The 25,812-nt window shown below is 41.2% G+C and overlaps 1 protein-coding gene across 5 annotated transcripts in view; it reads left to right on the top strand.

Moving 5' to 3' along the window:
* Nucleotides 1-25,812, top strand: part of OtopLa (proton channel otopetrin-like a) — a 130,150-nt gene that overhangs the window by 62,440 nt on the left and 41,898 nt on the right. For 2 of the 5 annotated variants that reach the window (XM_019043864.2, XM_019043867.2), the window contains exons 4-5: nt 19,927-20,041; nt 24,133-24,516. In XM_019043864.2, the coding sequence (XP_018899409.1) occupies nt 19,927-20,041; nt 24,133-24,516 (499 nt within the window). Of the gene's footprint in view, nt 1-7,519; nt 7,679-13,319; nt 13,799-19,926; nt 20,042-24,132; nt 24,517-25,812 lie in introns of those variants that run through there. The other 3 variants (XM_072296494.1, XM_072296495.1, XM_019043865.2) reach the window with 3 other exon arrangements.

Here is a 25,812-nt window from a genome sequence, read left to right as displayed (position 1 = left end):
TCAAAAAACGCCGATTTTGTCCCCTTCCCCACTGGATTCGGCCCGAAATTTGTTCAGGTCTCAGATAATATCGGACATTTCAAGGACGTAGATATCTGCGTTTACTATGAATCGCTCCAGAAATGTTTGGATTTATATGTTGAAATCCACGCTGTCCAATGTATGGTGCAAAAATGATTCGCTGTTGACGTTGCCGGGACGTAGAACTCCACGAAGTCCAAAACACGTCGCGCTCAGTAGCGTATTTAAGAGGGGGGGGGGAGGACCAGGGGGTCCGGACCCCTCTCCCTCGAGCCCCAAGAAAGAGAGGAAAAAAAATAAATAAATCAAAGAAAAGGAAGAAAAATCGGGTATAGAGAGAACACGACGATATTTTCCACGCTCCATAAATTTGTTTAAATTTGTGGGTGTAAGGAATTGAAGAGTCTACTTATCTCATTTTTTCTTCAGGGAGGCAGTGGATTTTTTCCATCTCATACTTAAAACAAAACATTCCATTTGGTCTTGTTTAAACGGTTTTCAATGACTTTAAGGTATCTTAAGAGGAAAATAGTGGAGAGCTTCTTATCCTGTTTCATCACTGAAATTGTTAATGAAAAGAGGTTTACGGAGTTAAAATCCTGAAAACTCTCCAGGGAATACCCCCCAGACCCCCCGGTGAGAGTTTTGCCCCCCCCCCCACTCCCCCAGAACCTTATCCTGCGTACGCCACTGGTCGCACTAGAAAAAGCGGCACATCCCCGGAGCGCCCGCTAGGTGGCGCTGCATTTCGCGGCGCTGATTGCTCAAAAGTCTACTGCGCATGCGCAGCCCATGTCGGCACCAACCAAGTTCCTGGGATCAGTCTGATATGGGGAGATCGTGACTGTTCGAGCGTGCTCACCTTTGTTATCTTAATCTCACCGTATCAATTGATTTTCGCAGTTTGATGTCGTGCGTGAAATGATGCTTTCCTCAGTGTTTTATCTATATTATACAGCTACTAGCAAAATCTTGGGAGCACTATTTCTGACGAACTACCGGACCGATAAGGATGATCTTCACATGTATGTCATCTGTAATAGCTGTAGATGTGCAAAAAATTATGAAACCCCGAACTTTCAATGTTGTAGAGCTTTTAAAGCTCATGTCACTTATGTCCAATGTTTGAGATGTGTGAGCATAGCAAAAGAGCTTTGTTTGCATACCGATGGCTAAAGTCGAAAACCACGTACCTTGCTCACGGTGTTTCAAGATTTCCGCATCTAATTTAAGATTTTGAAGGGAAATGAGCCAATTTTATCGCTTTAAATTTTCACAAAGTATTCTTCGAGCAGAAGTGAAATCACAGTCGTTTTCAAAAAATTTAGTACGTTGATTAGTTTTCCAATATATTTATAAAAAAAAAAAAAAAGTCTGACGAGAAGTATACGACGTTGCAAATTGAGATACATGTTTCCCGAGTTTAGCCGTCAATATACTGCCTCCATTAATACCAAATCATGTACATCCAGCTATTCCTCATGATTTACAAATCTGAGAGTTATGCTAAAAATTTTGAAATCGATGCAGCTCAAACACAAAATGGTGTATTAAAATGGAAGAACATTTTTGCTTATACATATGCGTACAGGGCCCGCGAAGCGCCCTCCACACTAGTCCGTTCCTAATTCTGAATCTCTATTTAATATCTACAATTTTAAACCTGTAGATCATCTCATGGTTTACTCCTTGGAGTCTTGTGTCACGGTGTGTGGGTGCGAGTGTCACGGTCTTGACCGTGCTTTATTCCCATTCTGGTACGTATACCTCCATGAAAGTCGCACCCATGAAGTGAGTGGTTGTATTTTGTTTAAGTAATCATCATTTATCGTAAAGAACTAGATAATTAACGACATTTTTGAATCGTAAACACATAAAGAGGGAAAGAGACGCACAAACTGTGAAAACTCCAAAAGTAAATGCCGCACTATGTTATGCAAATAAAATGGACTATAATTTTACTGCAATTCTTCCGCTACACGTTCGTGCAATGTAGTCATTACAAAGTTTCTGCAACGTAGACACTGCAACCTTCTTGTTAACGTTGTCGCAGCAACGTTCTTAAACGTTGTCGCTGCAACGTTTACGCGGGAACGTTTCGGAAACGGTACTTAATACATGGACACCCACGTAGAATTACACGTCCCGGTACACGTTGCTGTCCACGTGGAAGGTCTCGCAGAAAACGTTGACTTCTACGGCGTTGTCAACGTAGAAATTGTTATGGTGTATGGCGTCATGTACAATGTGCTCCCGACGCCTGAGCAAAATTTCACCCCCCTCAAATCATTAGGGGTTGCCGGGGGGGGGGGGGGGGGTGCAAACTTGCCGCATCGGCAAAACTCAAAAAATCGATATCTCGCGATCAGGTTTAGTGGAAGTGTTACGGTTTGCGCTGAAAAACATCAGAAAATATTCTTAACAAGAAATTCAATGCTGTTTTGATGGTTGCGCAATTTATCATAGTCATAATTCGATTTTTTCTATCTTGACGGTTCGACTTTTTAGTGTATTTTCCGAAGAAAATACACTATTGCATTCTCCCATGATGTCGGACCCACACCCGAGACCTTGTGAAGAACACCGATCACGGGTCGTAGATCACGAAAATATATGCCATTCAAATTCACGTGTATATATGTATGTATGTATGTATGTATGTATGTATGTATGTATGTATGTATATATGAATATATGTATGTATTTCCGCCTTTTTAAGATTTTTCGATTTTTGAGTAGTTATATCTTTCTTACGTTGAAAGATATTTTGACCAATTTTTTTTGCATTTAGTAGAGATTCATTAGAACTACTATTCTGCGAAAAAAAATTGAAATTTGAGGCAATAGGTTTTGAGGGGTGGGGCTCGAAAGTGGGGGGAGATCAAATCTTGTCCACTCGATAACTCGAGCGAAAATGGATATTTTGAGCTGAAATTTTTACGGACCGGTTTGGTATTGAATTTGAGCTAAATCGACCGAGCCGTTTAAAAATGGCGAGCTTTGAAAGTTTTAGGCGAGGGGTGCGCGGCATGAGCGGAGCCAGCCGGAGCAGGGCCGCACAGTGGGTCGGGGGAGAAAGTTTTTGGACAAGCTGATCGTCGCACAGTGGGTCAGGGGGAAGAAGTTTTTGGACAAAATTTTCGTCGCACAGTGGGTCAGGGGAAGTTTTTGGACAAAACTTTCGTCGCACAGTGGGTCAGGGGGAAGAAGTTTTTGAACAAGCTTTTCGTCGCTCAGTGGTTCAGGGGAAGGAAGATTTTGGACAAACTGCGCGTCGCACAGTGGGTCAGGTGAAGAAAGTTTTTGGAAGAGCTGTTCGTGGCACAGCGGCCCAAGCGGCCCACAAAAATCGCACTTCGGGAAATACACTTTCTTCCCGCGGTGGATGCGCGGGACACTTAAAAAGAAGAAAAACTAGACGTGCAGACGACTCTGAAAAGACGCGCGCGAAGCGCGCTTCCTGGGGGGCTTGGGGGGGCTTCGCCTCCCCAAAATCCGGCGCGGAGCGAAGCGGATCGTCGGTTTTTTCGTTTGTCTTATCTCCACCAAAGCTGCTGTGTAAAGGAAGAACAGTCGAGTTGATTCTCTATAAAATTCTGAATGTGCCGTATTTTTTTTTTCTTTTACCTTGGAGAAATGGTTTGTTCCCGAGTTACAGCGATCTTTCTGCACGCGACCGGTCGGCGGCCAATTCAGGCTGAGAGAAACTAAAAGTCGTTCACTTTGGTCAAAATGATACTGGATGCTACCAGAAATACTAGAAATAATTTATCCGCACATTAAGTCAACATTTTACCGGGAACCGCTCAAAGTCTACCTCCTGGTCAATACAAAATATTCCAAGTCCAAATTGTTTAAAAGCCACTCCAAGTGCAAAATTCTAGAATCAGCAGACCATGAGAAATACTCCATGTCTGAAATTCCGGAATCAGCAGACTCTATGCTCCGGTTTTGTTTTAGGGGCCCAATCTTAGGTACTAATTATAAATATGCTGACTTTAGGTTCGACTAGGAGTAGATCCTGTCCTCCACTTAGGTCACTCGAACTCGACAACTCCAGACTTGGCCTAGGTCAGTAACAACAATGCATTGCGGCGGTGCCGAGTTACACCAACACTTGCACCATCTCGCAACAGCTATGTCTCCAAGTCGCATTAATAATTAAATTATCGCATAATTAATTTATTCAGTTTTTGCCTTTTTGCACCATCTGGTGATAGCTGTGCTCAAATCCCCATTTTCACCCTACTCCGGAATGAAAAAGACAGTCCTTACTTTGTCCTAAAAAAATAATTAAAGGAAAAAAAACAACTATTTCTCAACAAAGGCCGTAGTTGACAGTGCACCCTTTTTTTAAAACATTTTTGCGAGGTGGGGGAAAATTGGCCCCATAGAATTTTGGACCCTGCCAAAATAATCATCCACAGGGTGTCTCAAAAGTCCGTACCCCCTCGTAACTTTTGAACGGTTAGAGATAGAAAAACGAAACTCTGGGAATGTCTCAATCTTAAAGGATACCATCTTCTAAGGGGGTCAAAATTTTTGTTCCCCCCTCGGGGGGGGGGGGGGCAACTTTTTTTTTCAAATAGTAACAGTAATAATAGTGGTAGTTTAGGTTTTATCTTGTGATACATCATTAGAAAGAGCATAAAAACTAAGAATTTTGGCGCAAACCGCTGATCAATATCTTAATTTTTGATCGAGTTATGATAGGTCAAAGGTCAAATTTGACCTATTTTGAAAAAAGCATAACTCCGGTTCAAATTATCGTAAAGGAAAAAATAAAACGGGATTTACCATTGAACGAGACTGAGAGGGGGGGAGGGGCTCAGTCACGGTGGTTGAATAGGGGGAAACCGAGGGGCTCAGTCAAGATGGTGAAATAGGGGGAAACTGAGGGACCACCTCCAAAATGGAGGAAAAAAGAGAGGGGGGGCTAACTGGGGGGGGGGGGGGCTGCACCAATTGCCGTATGGGCTTTTTGGAGCTTCCTCAGACCACGTAAGAGATGAACACCTAATGGCGCGTGAAATCCATCATCGGAAGCTCTCAAAAGGGGTGCATTTATTGGTACTTATACAAAATCAAAAATGACAAACTGAACTTAACTACGAATACAAAAAATGGCGGGCGGGGCTATGGCTGACTAAGGGGCTGTGGAGGGCGACAAATAAGGGGGTGGAAGCCGGTAACCGGGCTCCCTTCCAAAAATTTAACCTTGCACAAGGATGTTGGATGGACAATCCCGTGCCATTCCTAGCTTGGAATGTGCAAAGTACAAACCGGTGTCGGAGGCGGCGACCGGGGGGATGACAGGGAGCCAATGCCATTCCTAGCTTGGAGTGTGCAAGCACAAACCGGTGTCGGAGGCAGCGACTCGGCAAGGTGAAAGGTAAATGGAAGGAAGCAAGGTGGAAATCGAATAGGGACTTGGTCCGTCCGCACTCATACGTCGCAGGAGCAGAGCCAAGCCTTACTAAACGAAGAGCTGGGTGACAGACTCGAAGGCTGATGGCTCCGCCCACGGAACCCATCAAATGCAAAACATGGAAATCTGTGGAGGAACGCGAACCGAAAGACCAAACAGCGAAATCTATTGGTGAAGCATCGATACAAAATGAGGGAGAGAGAGCATGGAGGAGGCCAAATGTGCGGTGGGGCAAGGAGAGGCAAGTGAATCACAAGTACAGAGCGGGCCCGGCCCTGGGACCAAAGGGGCCATGGGGAGCAGGAGGGGGCACTAAATGGGGCGTGAATGCCGAAAAATGAGTGGACGCAGAAATGGAGGAAAGGGGGGGGGGAAATATCTCCTTAACAACCATATTGTAACCACTTTTAAGTACAAATCACACAAATCACTTCAAACTAATTTTAAGGGGGGTTTTGGACCCCCAAATACGTCATATTAAAGGTCATACGATTTTCCTGCGAATGGAGCCAATTTCCCTTTACTTTGCCTCAACATTATCTTGGTAAGTTCAAAATTAGTTCAACATTGCGTTTTCAAGTCCCCAAATTTCGAACATAGTTTTTTAAAAAATGAAATTTAAATGGTGGAATTGAATCACCTTAATTTTCGTTTTTTGAACTTTGCCCGAAATTTGGGGAGTTGGAGACGCAATGTTGAACTAATTTTGAACTTACCAAGATAATGTTGAGGCAAAGTAAGGGGAAACTGGCTCATTTCGTGGGAAAATCGTATGACCTTTAAAATGACGTATTTAGGAGTCCAAAACCCCCCTTAAAATTAGTTTGAAGTGATTTGTGTGATTCTTACTTAAAAGTGCTTACAATATGGTAAATTTCCTGTTTTATTTTTTCCTTTACAATAATTTAAACCGGAGTTATGATTTTTTGAGAAATAGGTCAAATTTGACCTTTGACCTATCATAACTCGATCAAAAATCAAGATATTGATCTGCGGTTTGCGCCAAAATTCTTAGTTTTTTATGCTCTTTCTAATGATGTGTCACAAGATAGGGGTTACTATTTGAAGAAAAAAGTTGGGGGCACCCGCGCCCCCCTTTGGGGGGGGGGGCAATAATTTTGACCCCCCCTAGAAGATGGTCCCCTTTAAGATAGAGACATTCCCAAAGTTTCGTTTTTCTATCCCTAACCGTTCAAAAGTTACGAGGGGGGCACGGACTTTTGGGACACCCTGTATATCAAATTTTAAAAAAGTGATAATACGGCCACCTACTGTTAAATTTTGGTTTTGGATAAATCTGAAAATTGAATTTTAAAAAAAAAATCATCCGTTAGGCCATCAATTAATACGTTCCTCTATTACTAACGTATTAAATAATTATACAAAACTCTCATCCCACCTCATCAGTTCCAAACCGGAATTAAACTCATACCATTTACCAAACATTTTGGAAACGTCTGTCGCTGTAGTATTTACTTCAATGACAACGATGATGCTAGTTCAACTACAAAGTTGTTCCGGTAATTCAGTTCGCTGCATCTCTGAACGTTGTTCTATCCTACCCGCCGCATGAACTGCCCAGAGGTCGATGCTCTGTAAGATTTGATTTGGATGTTTTCTACCTAGATTACGATCTATGTCTTGTCTGTTCTTTCTATTCCGTCATACACACGCTCATTCCTTCCTCCATCTCTTCTCGTATGTATTTCCTCCCTCTCCTTGTTTATAAAGACTGAAAGGCAGAAGAGGGAACTCTAAACAGGGATTGCACGCTGCATAGAGTGCAGAGCACAGGCCTCACTCAGACTCGGGCTTGGTCCATAATAACAAAGCCATAAATAACAAGCGAGTAGCGAGACGCTTTTCGGTGCGGCGCGCTCGCTAGATGCGTCTGGGTCGCGGGTAATCGATATGACGTGGATCCCAGCATCCCTTTCAATCGAGCCCCCAATCCGCTGGACCCGTCCGCGCTGTCGCTGCCGCCAATGGGAGCCCGCTAACGCGTCACGTGGCCTCTCGGTCCTTGCGCCCTGGCTCAGCATCCCAATGCTTTACCTACCCCTTAGCACCAGTCGAGGGTCTTACTGGTAGACGCTCAGCTTTTGTTCGCGCCCTGGATAATCTGAGTCCCCGTTCTCGCTCATCGTTTCAGTGTCGCTTTTTTCGTGCGTCTAAGCGTTTACCCTGTTTCTCGTCACGACCCGTGTCTCGTCTCGGTAGTTGGTGCAAGTATCCACTTTTTGCTCGGTCGCATCGAAATTTTCCTCGTCTTGGATCTTATAGTGTTACACCTTCCCCCTCCTCCCCTCTCCCGTAAGTCCCATCCCTGGGAGAAATGGCTTTTGCAAAGCTCGTCGATTCACTGAGAAAATGTGAAATTTACATTTCTTTAGCCATTACGATTTGTATTACCAATCAATACAATGTCATTATCCCATCACAGGCACTATCTTTCGATATAGGACCTTTATTGAAAGAAAATCTATCGTCATTAACTAATTCACCTGTCATGAAATACCTATTAAGAATGAAATTACTGAGAGTAAAATGAAAATTGTCCAACCTTAAAACCACTCTTACGCCTCATTTATAATAGTAAATTACAATATATCCCGCTAATTTATTGCTGTAATTATCGCGCTCGTAATGGGAATTCTGCTCTCGCTCACTCCGCTCCACTAATGTCGTCCCAAAGCTTTGTTGCAGCCCTTCAGGTTGAAAAAAACATGGAGTTCCAAAGTAGACTAGTGTTGCAGAAGGGTGAGGACAACAGTACTAAATTGTGAATCATGCACTAAGTCTCTTCACTACTTCCCTTGTTCCTTTTTATGAAATGTTGATATCATCTAATGCCTCGTATATGGAAATGTAGTCGAGGAATTACAAAATGAAGGTGTTTTTTTCCGCTCTTGCTTTGCCTAACCTCTAGACTCTTGCTTTTCAGATCTGTTCATACAACAATATTTGCAGTGATTCAATCCAATACAGATCTGCTGAATAGACGAGATGAGTTGTAAGCGCTCGCGTGCTTGTTAAAATTCGAGACTCCCGCACCATGAGTCTTCTCTTGAAAAATTTTACCTCCGTTTTTATTTTCATCTAATTATTTTAGAAATTTTCTTAAGTCGATTTTAACAACTCTAAACGACCGCAATAGTCATTTCTCGCACGTTAAACCACCCCCCCCCCCCCCGCCTTCTTATACCTTTTTCCACCTAGGTAATCCCTTTGTTCTCCTTTGTTGATGAACTAGACCCACCCACCCTCGAAATTTACCCTCTATTTCAGTGCATTGAAATCAACTGTGTTCTGTTGTGTAATCACTACGAACCCACTTAAAGACCAGTGCGCACCGAGCCAAACCTCGTGATGCTTAGTGGTGTATCGTTTCCCGCTCCGTCCTCGCAGCTCTCGCCTCCCTCTGCGTTCTTTACGATTAGGCGGCGTTAATCCCCAATCCATTGTTTCTATTGCTTACTTATCTGTTTGCAAGGGAAGGTTTTTTCACTAGCAACCCGTGGCTCACCACTTCTCAATCTGTCGTTCGCACCCAGAAACAGAGTTTTATTATAGGGACGCCCTAATGGTTGTCCAAAAGAAGTAAACAGTGAGACCGGAATAGATATTATACTGATATCACGCTGATGATCAATGCTAGGTTTGCTTAGGCCCTGCACAGAGGCGCCCACTGGGCCCTTTTAGTTTTTTCCCCCTCTTTTTTCAAGTGTTGATTGGAATGTTATTGTTCTTGCGAAGGAGAGGCTAAAAATTTAAGTTGTATCTTCGGCTATGTATGTAGCGTATTCGCAATTTTTGAAGTTGCCTGTCTAATTTTTTCCATAAGTTTGCGAAAGTTCTATCTTTTTTTTTATCAACATCACTAATTTTAGGCGATGGAGTCCCTCTTCTTATGCCAAAATCTAATAATCTCAGCAGTATAAATAGCATAGACTTGTATTCAAGTAGGTAAAATTTTTAAAGAATTTCCGGAGGACCCATCAGACTCCTCTTTGCATTGACGGATATCCCAGGGAAGAGAATGGGGGAGGGGGAGCCAAGGGGCGATAGCCTCCAAAGCTTTGACCTATAAGGCTCCGAGTTAGCCCCTTTTCGGCAAACGAGCCTTGGTGAATAAACCACCTCTCCCCCCCCCCCCCCACCCTTCAAAAAAACCAAAAAGAATTGCCTTTGTGAATTTGGACCTAATGTGACTTAACTGAAAGTGATCACCCAACATTTGGGGCAAAATTTTAGCTTGAGTGTTTGACCGGTTCTCAAAAATAGAGGGAAAATCCAGAAGGGTTTAAGTGGGTGAAGTGGATCCGAAGTTCATGGATATCTCTCCCCTGAAAAACCATAATGAATGTTTTTTGCGAAAGTTGCTCTAGAAGGAGCGGAAACTCTTCGAATCCACAATCCTCCTCCTTTGTTTTTCGAAAAATGTTCGTTTACTCCAGCTAACAGTTTTCCCACAATTTTATGTCACTGTAATATGCTTGGATTTAATCATTATTTGAATGAAATGTACGATGGAATTAAATTTGGGGGCGGGAATAGGGCTTGTTTTTATCAAGGTTCTCCCGGCAGGGCCGGATTTACATTTTTAGCGCCCTAGGCTAAACCTAGGGTGGCGCCCCTAAAAGTAGGCGCTCCCGTGGGGGACGGGGGGGGGTGGTCCCCCAGACGCCCCTCCCCTCCAGATCAGAAGAAGGATGTTAGGAGTCCGGAAAATGTTCAAATTCACCTTTAAAAAAACACCTTTGTCAACCACCACCACCAATTTGTAGAATCTGTGTCCCAAAATACCATAGACTTACGGCCGGCTGTAAGATTTCCAATAGCTTCTATAGCCGGCAACACGATTTCTTATAGCCTTTTAAAGTCGATGGCGACTAAGTAACAGTCTGGCGATAAAGTGTATGCTAAACGTTACTAATTACGGATGCTAGGACTTAGTGAGTTTTTGGACTACCGCTCTCTTTTTGGGCCGTAGTATCTTGATTTATTTTGCGAGGAAAGCTCCGTACTTTTGAAGGATGCCTGCCATTCCTAACATGTTGGAGCGCCTGCAATTTTGTATGATACTGTTCAATACCTCTGGTGTGAAATAGTTGCTTCAAGCGCGCGTGGTACGCTGCGGCGCGGCGCGGCGCACTTCACGCATTGCGCAATGCGTGAAGTATCCCTGTTAGGTTTGAAGGCGCCAGTGCGCCGCCGCTTCGCTTTGTGTTAGGCTCTAATATTTAAGCTCGTGGAGTCAACGTTTTCCAACTCATAACTTTGAAATGTTTGCACACTCTGTATGGATTATTCTCATTTTAATTGATGAAAAAAAATATGTAGTAAAGGAAAATATAATGTGTGTTTTGTGAATATTAAGGTGATTCCGTACAAACTTAAGGATTTACAAAGCACACGAATTTCTACACAATTTCTTATAGCCTTTTATAATCGATGGCGAAAAAGCAACAGCCAGGCGATTAAGTGTAAAGCCCGACTATAGGAACTATAGCCCGCCTGTATATTTTTTTATCGCTTCGTATAGCCCGGCCGTATGATTTTCTCCGCATCCTACAGCCAGATATATGATTTTCTGTTGCCTTCTTTAGCCGGCTATAAGAATTCCTATGGTATTTTGAAACGCAGCTCTTATCTCCAATTTTTACCAGGGTTTTGAATACATTCTCAAAAATTTTGCGCCCCTCAAAATGTTGCGCCCTAGGCTATAGCCTATGTAGCCTATTGGTAAATCCGGCCCTGTCTCCCGGTGCCCCATTCGGCATTTTCAAAGAACTTTGTATAGCCTCTCGAGTTCTCTTTTGAATATGCAAGAGACCTCACACTCATCACGTGTGTTCTCTGCAGCCCTCTTGCCCGTAATAGCTTTAGATAGACCTCTTTTGAATATTTTTGAAAGGCTCTCTATTCATACAGGGTGTCCCAGGAGTAAGTACGAATATTGAAGGAGTCGATTCTTTGGGTCAAGAAAAGACATTTTTGTGCTATAACTTTTTCCAAAAACGCTTTCCCTGGCGGCCACGACTATTCAAAGTTGGGGAAACAAAATCGTCTTTTTAACTTTTTGACAATGTTTATCAACTAATATTAATGAAAATTGGCAGTTTGGGGTAACTTTACAGCGCTCTTTTCATTTTTGACCTCCAAAAAAAGGAAAACTCAATTTGAGGGGGGATTTCGGGGGGGTCTTGAACCTAAAAATGCCAAAATTAATGTTTCTAGCGATTAAATTGATTTTCGACGGCACCATTAGATTTAGCGTGAAAAAATATTGAGAAAATATATCGTGCGTTCTTTCGCTATGACTCATCGTTTTTTAGATGTAGGGACTGAATAGGGCGCGAGAGGGGTGGGGGTTGGTGGGTGGCCCTCCAGGGAAAGAGGAGGTAAAAGAGTTACACTACAAAAACATATTTTTTTGACCTAAAGAATCGACTCCTTCAATATTCGTACTTAATCCTGGGACACCCTGTATAACTGGCCCAATAATCGGGGTCGAGAATGATTCGTCTCGTCCAAAAAACTAAGTCACCAATTTAATACATCTGCATGAATCAGTCAACGGTCGGTATAAAGTGACAACGCTGCATTATAAGTTAGTAATTCACCTCCAGATAAAGCCAAGCTAATGTCAACATTTTCGAAATGAGATGAAACATACTCAAAGAAATTATAATGAATGAAAAAAACGAATGTACATCCGGGCGGAACCTAAACCGTGACTAGATACAAAACGTGAACGCTAGCTGTGCCCAAAATTTCAATCGCATAACTTGGTCGAAATTTTGGAAAGTGGAATGAGACATGGTATTTAAGAAGGACGAAATTTAGGAATAGGCAATGAAATCAGGATTAATATTTTCAAATTTCGTCTCCACTCGTATCCAGTTTTAAGTTTCCCGAGAGAAGCCCGCCTTATATTTTTTTCCGTCACCAAAGTTTATTACTTTTTAAGGGTAATACAAAAAACAAACAAATTAACGAATGATTACAAACATAGTGGACAAAGCTTTTCTTTTTCGCAAAAACACGAGATTGAGTGCTTTGACATTCTAAGAGTTACCTATTTTGGGTCACGGGTAATGCGGAATGAGCTAGTTCATCACGATCCTTCACTCCAGTATGTAAAGAGATTTCCGATAGGATTTTCCGCATTTTCCGTAGCATTTCCTATCTCCTTCAGTTGTAGCCATTTCCAATTTCTCATTATTCCTGAGTCCTTTTCCTTAACTTTTATTATTTTCTCTAAATATTCAACTCAACACGCCGTTTGAAATTAGCTAGAATCAAAGCCCTTAATTTTGCAGTCCTCGTATTGAACGAGTCAATAAGAAGATGGATGCAAATTATTGTATCTTCTACCTTGTATTTGACGCTCTTTTAAAATTGACGGCTACTAATACGGCTAAGATATTAAAAACGCTGAGTTGCAGGGCGTCTGTTCAGTCTCTTGCAGGCTTCATGTAGTTCAGTCGTATTTTGTTCGGAGGCAACACTCGCAACATTTTATGAAAACAATCGCATTTTGTTCGAAGTTGTTTTGTGTTGTGGGGGCGGGACTTATTTTCGCGCGCAAAATTTGGGAACCTCTACAGCAACATTGTTGTACAACAACTGCAACGTGCTTATAGCAAGTCGTTTCCATGTTGTTCCCAAAAGCTACGCTATTTTCTAACCTAAAATTGGAAGTTGCTCTCTCATTGGTTGTTCAGAATCGCGTAAAAAAACTAGAAAGAAACGGAAACATTTTGTTGTTTCGAACAAAACACGACTTTTAGGGCACCAAATTTGTAACGCCTTTCGCCCCCCCCCCCTCTCCCAAGTATCTCATAGTTAATTTTTTGCGGTGTAGATTAACGTACATCGTAAGCTACTTCTTGTGCGAATTGAGAGCCTTCATTAGGCGGTTAGTGAAGATCGGGCGTAAGAAAGATGGTTGTTTTACTTTACCTGATATTCTTCATCATTTTCTCGAAGATTAGTAAGCTGTGACTTACGATTCTGCGGGCGAATTTTTCGGTAAGTCGACGAATGTTTGGTGCGAAACCCGATCCGAAAGTGGAGTTTGTGGTGATCGAGTGAGCTTCCATTAAAGGACTTAAGTGGAGCAGACATGGTAGGCGGCGGCGGAGATTTGAAAGTGGCAACGGTCGACGTCGAGTCCGTAGACAACATGGCTACGCTACCCGTTTCCAAGGTGTCCAGCACTAGGGGTGGCGGAGGTGATGGTACCGAGGGGGGAGGCACTGGTACCATCGAGAAGAACAACGCCGCTAACAAGGAAGCCGAGGCCAAGAAGCATAGAGCCCAGATTAAGCAACTCCCACATAGGTACGCAACGATCATCATTTGAAGACGTATTAGTAGCTACTGAATTTGTTTTAACGTTCATTCGAGAGTATTTGGTCTCTTTTGCTCTGCCAGGGATGTCTAAGTTCCGGCATTTTTTTTGAATCGGCCCACCCTAAAAAAACCTGTCTTGTAACCCTCTTTCGCAGTCAACATAATTAAATGAAGTAAAAAGAAGTTTTCCCATTGCCGATGGTTTGTAGTTTGTCACTTTCGGAGTTTTTTATGCCGTATGTCGTTTCAATTGACTTGCATTGATTGAAAAAGAACTCGTAAACCGATTGATACCTAATCGACACGCCAACCAACCGTGAAGTAAAGAAATGAAAAATGGTTGAAAAAAGTTAAAAAATTCAAAATTATTTTAAAAACAATTTAAGAAATGTAAAAAAATAAAATAAAGTAATAAAACCGTGTCATTTAATGTAATCTATAAAAAAAATGAAAACGTAAATAGATTGCATTGCTTTGACAGATATTGGCACCCGATCAACTAATATCAATCAATAAATCCATAAGTAGATCGACAAAGCCATGTATCCACAAAAAACCGGTGAGTTTGTGTACAATATCTCTTGAATTGATCTACAAACACGTGATCTGATCCGCTAACACGTGATCTGATCCGCAAACACGTGATCTGATCCGCAAACACGTGATCTGAAAACCCGTGATTCGATCGACTTTCCGCTTGTCGGTGGAGTTGCTTTCGATCGAGTTGGCGATCGGCGCCTATTATCGTTTTATTATCGAGTCTTATTCATTTAATGGTTCCATTAAACGAGCTGTTGTTCGAATGCGTTGACCGTATGGGTATTGATTGGCTCACGCTTTTATTTGTCGATCGGTGGAACTGTAACATCAGATACTGGTGCTGATCTTGATCCTTCATCAATTGCCCCATGCACTTTTCAACTAATTGAACCCGACTCTCTATAACATCAATAACCCATCTCTTATTTCGACCTTCTTTTGCAACTTTTTATGTATTGTTCGTTTTGGTTCCGTGTTGAGCGAACGGTGCATATTTTCTGCTCATTTAAGGAGGACACTTTTAAATCTAAAAGATCACAGCAGATCATACCAGGTTAACACGTGGGCGGAACCAGGAACTTTATGTGGGGAGCCAGAAGGAGAATGCACCAAAGAGGGAGGAGGCTTTCATGAATAATCCACCAAGGAAGATTTGTGGGACTCCCCAGATCCAAGGAAAGGTTGGGAGATTTCCCCTAGCACCGGAAAGGGGTCCTGGAGGCCTGATGAGTGATTTACAAGGGATAAGACTTGCGAACCAAGTACATAGCCGTGCAAATGCCGTAGGACCTCAATAATCACGTTAATTTGAACTTTGAAAGCCCATTTCTCGCGACACAATCGTTAAACGGTATAAACGAATTAACCGTTAAAAAGCTGCAATGTTGATTTATTTAGGTTAACCATTTACGGAAAAAAATGACTGTGCGCGGATAACCATCTTGGTTTAGTTGACTAAAAGTTGGTGCCGTAAACCTGGAAAATAGATAGAAAAACCAACACCATTGTATGGTGAGCAACACCTTTATTAACGCAATCATTTTCAATTAGTTACTACCAGTTACTACGAGGGTCATCCAAAAACTAAGGTTCTTTACCTTGTATCTTTCGAACGAAAAGAGATAAATTAAATCGGTAAAAAAACACATATTAGGCATACTCTAAGCTTTAATATAAGTTGAAGTTTTTGAAAATCGGTCAAGGAGGTTGCGAGAAAACTTAATTTTACTGAGACAACCTCCGGTCGCCGCGTGTCCACCCCCGAGGTCAGGATGCGCGGACAGTCGATTTTTTCAGACTCGGGTATTCGCCTCTAGACATCACATCAAAAAATAATTTCAAAGTTTTCATTGAGAAGGTCTGAACTTAATTTTTGACGCAGTCTCCACATCTTTTTTGATATTTCTGGTATCATTGCAGCAGCTTCTTGATGCCGTCCGCCTAAAAGCTCTCGCCTTGGCTCCGAAACCAGTCATTGACAGCGATCTGTACCCCTGAATCGTTTGCTTTGCGTCGGGAAATTTTCCCCCAAGCCTCCATACTCTCTTAATTTAGCCGCATGTGACTTTCATCTGTTACCGAACGGAACATATTACTTGATGAAAAACGATTGCCAACCGATTCAGAGGTACAGATCGCTGTCAATGACTGGTTTCGGAGCCAAGGCGAGAGCTTTTAGGCGGACGGCATCAAGAAGCTGCTGCAATGATACCAGAAATATCAAAAAAGATGTGGAGACTGCGTCAAAAATTATGTTCAGACCTTCTCCGTGAAAACTTTGAAAATTTTTTTTTTTATATGATGTCTAGAGTCGAATACCCGAGTCTGAAATAATCGACTGTCCGCGCATCCTGACCTCGAAGGTGGGCACGCGGCGACCGGAGGTTGTCTCAGTAAAATTAAGTTTTCGCGCAACCTCCTTGACCGATTTTCAAAAACTTATTTTAAAGCTTAGAGTATGCCTAATATGTGTCTTTTTACCGATTTGATTTATCTTTTTTCGTTCGGAAGATACAAGGTAGGGAACCTTACTTTTCGGATGACCCTCGTACAAATTTGTTCGTCGAGACATAATTGATGGTAAACTGCACCATAAAGTTGACTCATTGTGCCACCGAGTGCACTTGCGCTTCACCTATCTTTTTTTTTTTTGGTTGATGCTACGGTTCAAGTTAGCTCATTGAACTTCAGAATGCGCTAGTGCAAATTATAAACTTGTCAATTATGAGGGTCACCATCTCAGATAACTCATTGAAAGTATTTTTTTAGTAGAATGCCCAATCAATTGTTCGAGTTTTACCAACTTCGAGTCGTAAAAGAAAGCAATCAAATATGGGCTACTTAGGGAAAGTATGTTGATAAATTTTCAAGAATTCATTTTCAACTCACCCATTTTCAGTGGCTTCACTACTTTAGAGTGGTATTTTCTTCTTCTTTTCTATTCCCCTTAATCTCACTTGTTTAAGTAAGTAGCTTAAGTGGCTTTGTTCAATGCTATTTGTAGAAGCATTTAAGCAAATCATAAAAATAATCCTAGTTTGAATTTTTTAAAGTTTCTGCCAATGTTATATTTACATCAATTCTTTGAGAATACAAGCGAAAGTGTAATTCTTCTTTTTTCTGTTTCCTGGTTTCTGCCTTGAAGTTTTACTTAATGGCTACATGACCCTCTTGCGCTAGTTCTAATGTCTCTTCTCTCCCCCTCTAGGCTTGCCAATACTCGATATGAAAACTAGAAGAAAAAAGTAAATAAATAAAAATGAAGTTAAAATTAATCACGAAGAGATTGATAATAAAGTAAAAAAAAAGTAAAATGAAGTGAAATACTGAATTTTGTAAAAGAGTGAAAAATTGCAAAAAAAAAAATAAAGAAACAAAAATTAAAAAATCAAAGAAAAATAATATTAAGTAAAGGAAAAAATTAAAACAAAGCAATGAATTAAAAAATAAGTAACAATTAAATAAAAAGAAATCAAGTAAAAAAATTGAAACAAAGTAAAAGATAAGAAATAAAGAATAAAAAAAAAAAATTAAGTAAAAAAAATAAAGTAATGAAATAAAAAATAAATAATCAAAGAAAAATAGTAAAGTAAAAATATTGACATAAAGTAAAGAAATAAAATATAGTTGTTAATTAAATAATGTTAAAAAAATGAAAGTAAGTAATTAAATAAAATGAATAAATGAACAAATCTATTCTGATTGAATATCCTAGTTTCCCATTCCAATCGAAGTTATATCCAGGATTTTCGGACGGGTTTTTCATCGCACGGTATAGCTCAATCGTCAGGGTCTTCGGCTAGTGTCGGATGCAGGTAGGTCCTAGGTTCAATCCCCGAGGTAGGCCAAAAATCTCAACATCTCGGTTACGGTTACAGCACCTCCCTTATACACAATAGTTTCCTTCACAACATTCTTAACACATATGAAAATATAACGTGAAATTACGGATTTCGTGATTTCGGCAACACTGCTCCGGTTCGGAATCTCCAAAATTAGACAGAAAAAACAACTGATCGAGACGCAATAAATCGATCGCGGAACACCGCTCTAACACACGGGTCACCCTTTTTTAGCGTGTTTTCAACCCTTAGAATCAAAATTTCGAAAATCGGACGACGAAGTGCACCCATTCAGCATGAACCGCACATGCGTACAAAGTTTCAAGGAAATCCGCCTTCGGGAAGTCGCTGAAACATTGGGTTCAAAATTGGGGCCTCTCCTTCATAGTTTTAGATAGTTTCCTTCTCAAGAATTCGAGAATTATTTACTCGATTAACCGTCTTCCACCACCCCATAACCGCGATTCCCAAGATTTGCGACTCCCGCGGATCCATTCCGCGTCGGAATGATTTCTGCGTATCGGTTCGAGGCGGTCAGCGTCTACTAAAATATTAGGTTGTCCTTTGCTTACATGATTGATACCCTTAACATCCATATCGACGGTGCAAGTCGGCAATCACATAACTCGTTTGCGGTGTCTGAAAATCTCCGCAACTATGTTATTTTTTTAAAGGAGAACAAATGGACATGATTCCTTGCAGTTTTTGCAGAATTTTCCTCGCACATAGAAGAAAAATCACGGCAGTTTTAAGGAATTACCGTTGAGTAGTTTTCCGTTTAAAGAATAATGTATTACAGGAAGTCTGCGACGTCGCAAATCGAATTATGTGATTGCCGACTTTCACCGTCGATATAGGTCAGTTTACCATCTTTGAAGGTCTTTCGCAGCAACGTTGTGCGGGACGTCGACAGAGGACGGCGCTCCCGCCCAGCAATGTTGTAGCGAATTACCATCTCTGTTGTCTACGTCTACCTGATCTCGGTTTGAGGTTTCTACTCATCTTATATTTGTACTCGTAGCAAAATTGTTCTCAGGGGTCGAATCTGGGAATCCAAGATGGTGAATCTCACCTACTCTCTGGCTATGAGATTTTTTTCCGTGTATTTTTACACCTGGACTAAACCAAAACATGATGTATATTTTGTTACATTTTAGAACGATTGGTAAAAAATGCCTATGAACTCATAGTTTTTCATATTCTATCTACTCGAACAAACTGCTTTTAAATGCATTGAACCGTTCAAAAGTTATGGGCGTGAAGATGTTTCTCTCTAGGAACTCTAGGAAACGACAACGTTTCACTGAAGGGCTAGGGACAAAACTATCTCCGGATTTGGAGGCCGGAAGTGACCCTCGATCATGAATTACATTGAATTTTGAAATGGGTCATTTTGGGGGGCCAGTGCAAACAGTCCTCTCGCAGAGCCCAGGCAGTGGACGCATCACTCCATCACTCTCACGTGCCATACTTAATCCACTATTGACTTACTGACTGGGGCCGTCATGTGCTCTCTCCAGCTTTACCAGAGCGGCATTAGCTTTGCAATGCACAGACTTACTACGCTGTGATAAAATTAAAGAATCTTACATTAGCATGCTACTACATGGGCTTCGCAGTGAGGGGATCTTTGGTCCTAAAGGACCAGATACACCTGCGCGCTACACGCGCGTCTTGATCCGAAAAGTAGGACCCGATCCTACTTTGGGCGAGTTACGAGTGGTGAGGTGCGACCTGATTGGTTACGAAGATTGCCGAACACAGCCGAAAGCCTACTCGCCGCTCAAGACGAGCGTCTAGCTCGCAGGTGTATCTGCCCCTTAAGCACAAGCACTTGACTTCACGCTCCGAAAACATTTTATGGTCCAGCCTTAATGTTGTTTTATCCATGTGTGAGAATAATGATGACGATGTAAATATATGATCTTTAGTCGAAACGATGCCGCAAAAACTTAGCCTCTCCTCAGATTTGCTAAGGAATGTAGAATTCTTTCTGTGTTTAACATACTTCGTGTCATATTATGATATGTATTTATGTTCATCATTGTGAAGAGGCTCTTGGCATGTGTCATCAGTGCACCAATAGTAGGGACCATTTGAGTCAAGCGAGGAACGCAAAAAATTGGATACTACCTCAGAAAGATCATCACAATTATTATTATAGGATGACTTTCAGATTGCACTCACGTCAAGTGCTGCTGCGCCTAATGTTTCCTTTTTTCTATGTGGTTTCAGGACGTCGCAGTTCATATTTCTAAGCTTCATCTACGCCAAACTTCTCATCGTCATGTGCATTGCTTACGTCCTCTCCGAGGTGATCACACTGAAGTTACCAGTCGAGTGCTACGAGGTATGTTCCTTGTTCGAAGCTTAGTATGTAATTCTTAGTGTTAGATAAACTCTGCAAAATGCATTGCACATCCTCTACTTTACTTTTTCCGGATTTCCCATAACCAATTTTAGAACTTCAAGACTTTCCCCTGTTTTTATTCCATTTCCCATGGAATGAATATTCATTTAAAAACTTAACCGTTTCTGAGTCATTAGCACTTATTCCATATGTATAAGCTAGCCATTCATAATTCAGCATGATTAGTTTTCAATTAAAAAGGAGTATAAGAAGAAGGGAAACCGGAAAATTTGCAACGTCGCGAACTCCAATACGTGTCCAATAACCAGTTTTCGAAGTGTGCAATGTGCGTTTTGGAACGGGTTAGTTTAAATCATCGTTGTTGTAGAATATACGCGTAAATTACTAAATACTCCCGGGTACCTACCCGGGTACATATTCCGAAAAACTACGCAGGTATTTTAAAATACTCTATGCGCCCTGCGCCGACCGGCTCTAGTCTGCTTCTTGTCGTGCGCGAAGAAATTATAGACTGTTCATGGGCGATTTGTACCCTTCGGGAGGGTACTTTTTCGACCTTTTATTCAAACCAAATTATTCCATTGTTGCTTTTTGGAACCAGGGATGTAGAATCTTCCAAGCTTCTATATTCGAACGCGCCCGGCCGCCGGCTTTCCACATTTTTCCGGTTTCCTTTCCACAAAATTGCCGGCAATTTCAAAAGTAGTGATTTTTTTTTCTTTTTTTGTCAAAATATTTGATGCCCGAATTTATGAGTCTTACGCGTTTCAGTGCGTATTGTATCAAATTGATCTAGAAGCAAAATAAACTACGCAATTCACGATGCACGAATGTACATGCTGTCAACCTATCATTAGAATGATGTCTTTGGGTTAATTTTATCTTATTAGTTGCATTCATTCAAAGAACTCACATGGTATCCCAAAATTTGGAAAAGTCGAGGAAATGTTTCGAAGTTGAGGGAAAAAATAGCAAAGTCGTGAAAAAGCGCAAATTGTTAAAATATGTTGAAAATGTCATAATCTTCGACATCCTTCAACATTAGTAGCCTCTTCCCTCAACCATTGATATTTTTCAGTCAGTGGGAAAATTATGAAAAGAATTCAGACTGAAATGTGTAAAGACTTGGAAGAGAACCGTGAAAAAAACAGTAAGTTTTCTTGGGAGGATGATGAACAAAGGGCAACTTTTGGGTCATTCCACATCTTTCATCATCTTTCCACAACTTTCAATTGACTTTCATCCAGTTAGAGGAAATGTGGAGAGGTCCTGTAAAGTTGGAAAGGTCTCCACGATTTCAGGTTGTCGCCACCGTAACAAGTGCTCCCAACCAACTGAGAACGATCTACATTGAGGTCCTAGAATCACCTACAAAGTTCTCGGCTCTTGCACTGCGTATTACACTTGTTGGTTGATTTACTTGCGCTTTAAATTTCTCGCGCATTTTCGTCTGGCTCTCATTTTTGACAGAGTATCGGCTCATCATCGTGTTTTGATTTTCATTCTAATTTTGAACTCTAGCCCAGTTTCGGAGGACTAGCCGCTCAGCGATCGTCCATTTCAAATTTAGCAGTCTAGCGTGTTCTCCACCGAGTGAGCCATCAGGCAGATCAAAGGAAAGTGCGAAGCAGAAAGACGGGGCGGAATCGAGGGTGGGTCATTCCTTGTCAAAACCAGATCCGGAACTCGACCCCCTTCGATTTGGCTCAAAATTTGTACGAGATTCTGAGAGACTTATCGGAAAAAGTTCTCCCATGCGAAGTTCTATCCACGAGATATCGAACCGCGACGATGGGATGAATTTTAGCGATTTTCGGAAACGCCCGTTTTTGTGATTTTCATACTCTCAACATACATTTCTTTGACACTCTATGGTGACAATCTTTATCAATCCATCATATATCCAGCAGAGTGTAGGTATAGACCAATTTTTTTTGTAAATTTTGAAAATGCAATCGAAATTAAGCTAAATATGATTTCATTAGTCTTAATCTAGAATTTTTTTTAATTTTCGATTTTTGGTCATTCATTGGTCAAACTGCAATGTCTCATGAAATATAGTCTCTTCGATTTTTTTTTTCTAATCAAGCTGAGGTGTTAAATGTATGCACAGATGATATACAATTTGCTATTGCCATCGGGCGGTTGAAAACCAAAAAAATGAAACTACGTCGAAAATATGAAAAATTGGTGTTTTAAAACTTATTTTGCATGTTAATCGAAGTATTTCGAAAACAGGCACTGCCATCCCCATTTTTCCCCTCTCCTTCGAACTCAAGATATACACTTTCAAACGAATAACATTTCGTAATGTACATCGATGGGATCAGGATCTAAACCTGAATAGGAATCGACCTGAAATGACAGCAAACATGACGAGAAAAGACACTTTTACTCACCTTTGCCAGAGATTTTTTAGTGTATTTTCCGAAGAAAATACACTGTTGCATTCTCCCATGATGTCGGACCCAGACCCGAGACCTTGTGGAGAGCACCGATCACGGGTCGTAGATCACGAAAATATATGCCATTCAAATTCATGTTTGTATACAGGGTGGCCCAGACCTACCGTACCAGGCCTTTTTTTTGGTTAAATTGGGTCGCACGAAGTCCAGGATCGCGGGGATGAATAGGGAATCGACCTCAAAGAATCCGAATTTCATGGTCCCAGAGCCCCCTGGCGTCCCTTGGGGGGTAAAAGAGGGCTCCGTACTTCAAAAGTCAGGGTTTATGTCAAAATTTCGAAATTATTTCATCGGAATTAGAACGTACGGAAATTTTTAACTGAAATCGACACCAAGAAATCCAAAATCGGCCCATCCGTGTCCAAAACACCGACCCCTAAAGGCGGGCGACAGAGCCCCCTTTCAAAAAAATTGAAGTTCGTTAAATTGACGTGGAGACTCGGAAAAAATGTGTATTCAGAGCCTCAGAGGTAATCGATCCCAAAGAATCCGAATTTGAGGGTCCCGTTGTCCTCAGAGACTTTTCTGATGGGGCGCAGGGGGACTCTGAACTTTCAATTTTAACCGGTGTGGAGGTTACCCCCTCCAAGCCCCCCCAAATACCGGGGCGGAGCGCCGGTTTTTTCTTTTTTTCTCTCTCTTTTTTTTACGTTCAAGAGATCGAAAAGAATCCACTGACGGACGAAATGCAATCAGAAACCAAGTGCGCTTTAGACTTCAACTAAGCCAGGAAGCCACATAAGAATGCCCGTCATTTCTTGGCCGCCACTTTGTTAAAAATTGATATTGACAATCGGTATTCGCCAAAAATTTTCTTCTTAAAAGCCTTTTCGAATAATGTTATCACTAGAGGAGTTCCCATTTTTAAAAAAAAAAAAGTCAAGGCCCGCCCTCCCTTAGGGGGGCCGCCCCCCGAAATTTTAGGTACGCCAAAAAGTAGTTCCCTGTGACCCATGGACTTTCCCAAATTTCAAATTCCTAGCATCTTTTGCTCATAAGTTATGAGGGGGGCTCAGACTTTTGGATAAGCCGCCATTGTGTTAAAAATTGAGATATTGACAATCGATTTACGCCCAAAAAAATTTTTTTAAGCCCTTTCGAATGATGTATCACAAGACAGAGGTACCTTTTTTTAAAAAAAAAAGTTATGGTCCACCCCCCCCCCTCAGGGGATCAACCCCCCGAAATTTTGGGTAAGTAAAAAAATAGTTCCCTCTGATTTAGGAACATTCCCCAATTTTCAAATCCCTAGCATTTTTCGTTTAGAAGTTATGAGGGGGGCCCAGGCTTGTATGTATAATCTGTGGCGAAATGCATTACTGTGGCTCCACGAGCCTTAGTTGAATGGAAAGATACGTACCCAAGCGACTGCACGATTATAGGTTGTTTTTAGATTTGTGACTTTTTTTTCTCTTAAAGATGAGCATGCATTTGGCTAAAAACGACAAGGTGCCGGTTTCCTCTAGTGCTTACCTTTTATACTCCGCATTTAAAAGTATCTATTTCTCTTTGTACATCTTGTTAAGATTCTAATCTTATACTCATTTTGTTTTTTTATCCTTTTTTTGCAGCTACTGTATTTCTATTTTTTCGTGTGTTCTGCAGGGTTTCTTTACATATTTATACGGGGTTAGTATATTCTTCTTGCTGTACGTGTTCTGCTTCCTTCTGCAAGAGAGCTCGTGCTGTCAAGGTAACTCGGATCGAAAATCTTCAAAGAAAGATAAAGCGAAAGAGAAAAAAGCCAAAGAGAAAGAAAAAGCTGATAGGAAAGCGAAGGAAAAAGAAGAAAAAGCTAAAGAAAAGGAGCACGAAAAGGAAAAAAAGAAAGAAGAAAAGGAAAAGAAGAAAGACAAAAAGAAGGAGAAAGAGGCAAAAGATGGCGGAGCAGGAGATGCGCAAACCCACGCAGCCGGCAAGGACAAAGGTACCACCGGCTCAGGCCCAGATATTCCGCAACCCAACAAAAAGCAGTCCAATTTATTCCAGGTCAGTACTTTATTAAGCATCCTCCCGATTTCTTGTCATCAGGCCTGTTTACACGGGTAGTGAGGACCTTAGTAGGTATTGACTTAATTTGGAAGTCACCAACGCATTTTTGGACACTGGCCTTTACGATCACTACAAACTGCAGTTACACGTTTAATACTGACGGGATGTTCCATCGTTGCCTTGCTCCAAGGCCAATTCAGATTTCTTTACTGTGTCAAATACATTAGTAAACAAATTTTGACACCGCCCTGGAAACAGTGACTATTATTAGTTGTTAGTATGTCATGAATTTACGTTATACCAAAAATTTTGTGCTTGCGATTGTACTTACCAGCACGCACAAGTATAACATTTAACGAGAACGAACAAACGCGAAAGCGCACATGGGCACGAACGAAAATGCACAAACGCTTCAGCGTGAGAGAGAGTTATCAATTTACAACTCCTGGTTGAGAGCCTGTAAAGGGGCCGTCCACAAATTACGTAAGGCACTAAAGGGGAGGGGGGGGGGGTCAAGAGGTGTCTTACCGGGGGGGGGGGGGGTCAAGCGCTGCCTCACGTAAACCAAACGCTTATTATTGAGAGGGAGGGGAAAAAACTTTTAATGTGACACTTTTAATTAATGCTTGTATGTCAAAATTTTATTCCTCTAAGTTTCATTTTTCCGGATTTTTTTCGTTTAAAAACTTGACTAGTTCATTTCGTTTTTTTAGACTTTTAAGTAATGTTTGTTTATCAAAATTTTATTCCTCTACATTTCATTTGTTCCAGACTTTTTTAATTTAAAAACTGACCAGTTCCAATGTTCTTTTTTTTTAGACTTTCAATATTTGTTGGTCAAAATTTTTATTTTTTAGGTTTTACTCTACCTCCAGGCAGATTTTTTTATTTGATCAGATTATTTTATTAAGGTTCTGTGACAAAATAATTTTTGTCTCGAGAGTCTCCAAAATGTATACATTATAGTCAGGGTTTCCACATTCAAGGAAAACTGGGAGTACCGGGAAATGTCAGGGAATTTTAAAAAATCGGGGAAAATGACGAAATTGTCAGGGAAAATTTGTATAATCACCTTCATTTGCTCTATAAGATGGGTTTGAGGTTTCGAACAACAAATTTTGCCTAAAAACTATTTTCAATAATGCCTTCTTAGCCATCGGTCACATTTTCAATTTTCAGGGAATTTCACCAAAATGTGTCAGAGAAATGTCAGGGAATTTCATTTTCTAAATTCTGTGGCAACCCTGTATAGTGATTAAATGTCCTACTACCTACTCAGAAAAATGGCTCGCG

The sequence above is a fragment of the Bemisia tabaci genome, chromosome 2 (genome assembly GCF_918797505.1).
Source record: "Bemisia tabaci chromosome 2, PGI_BMITA_v3".
NCBI lineage: Eukaryota > Metazoa > Arthropoda > Insecta > Hemiptera > Aleyrodidae > Bemisia > Bemisia tabaci.
This window is presented reverse-complemented; position numbering and strand designations above follow the sequence as displayed.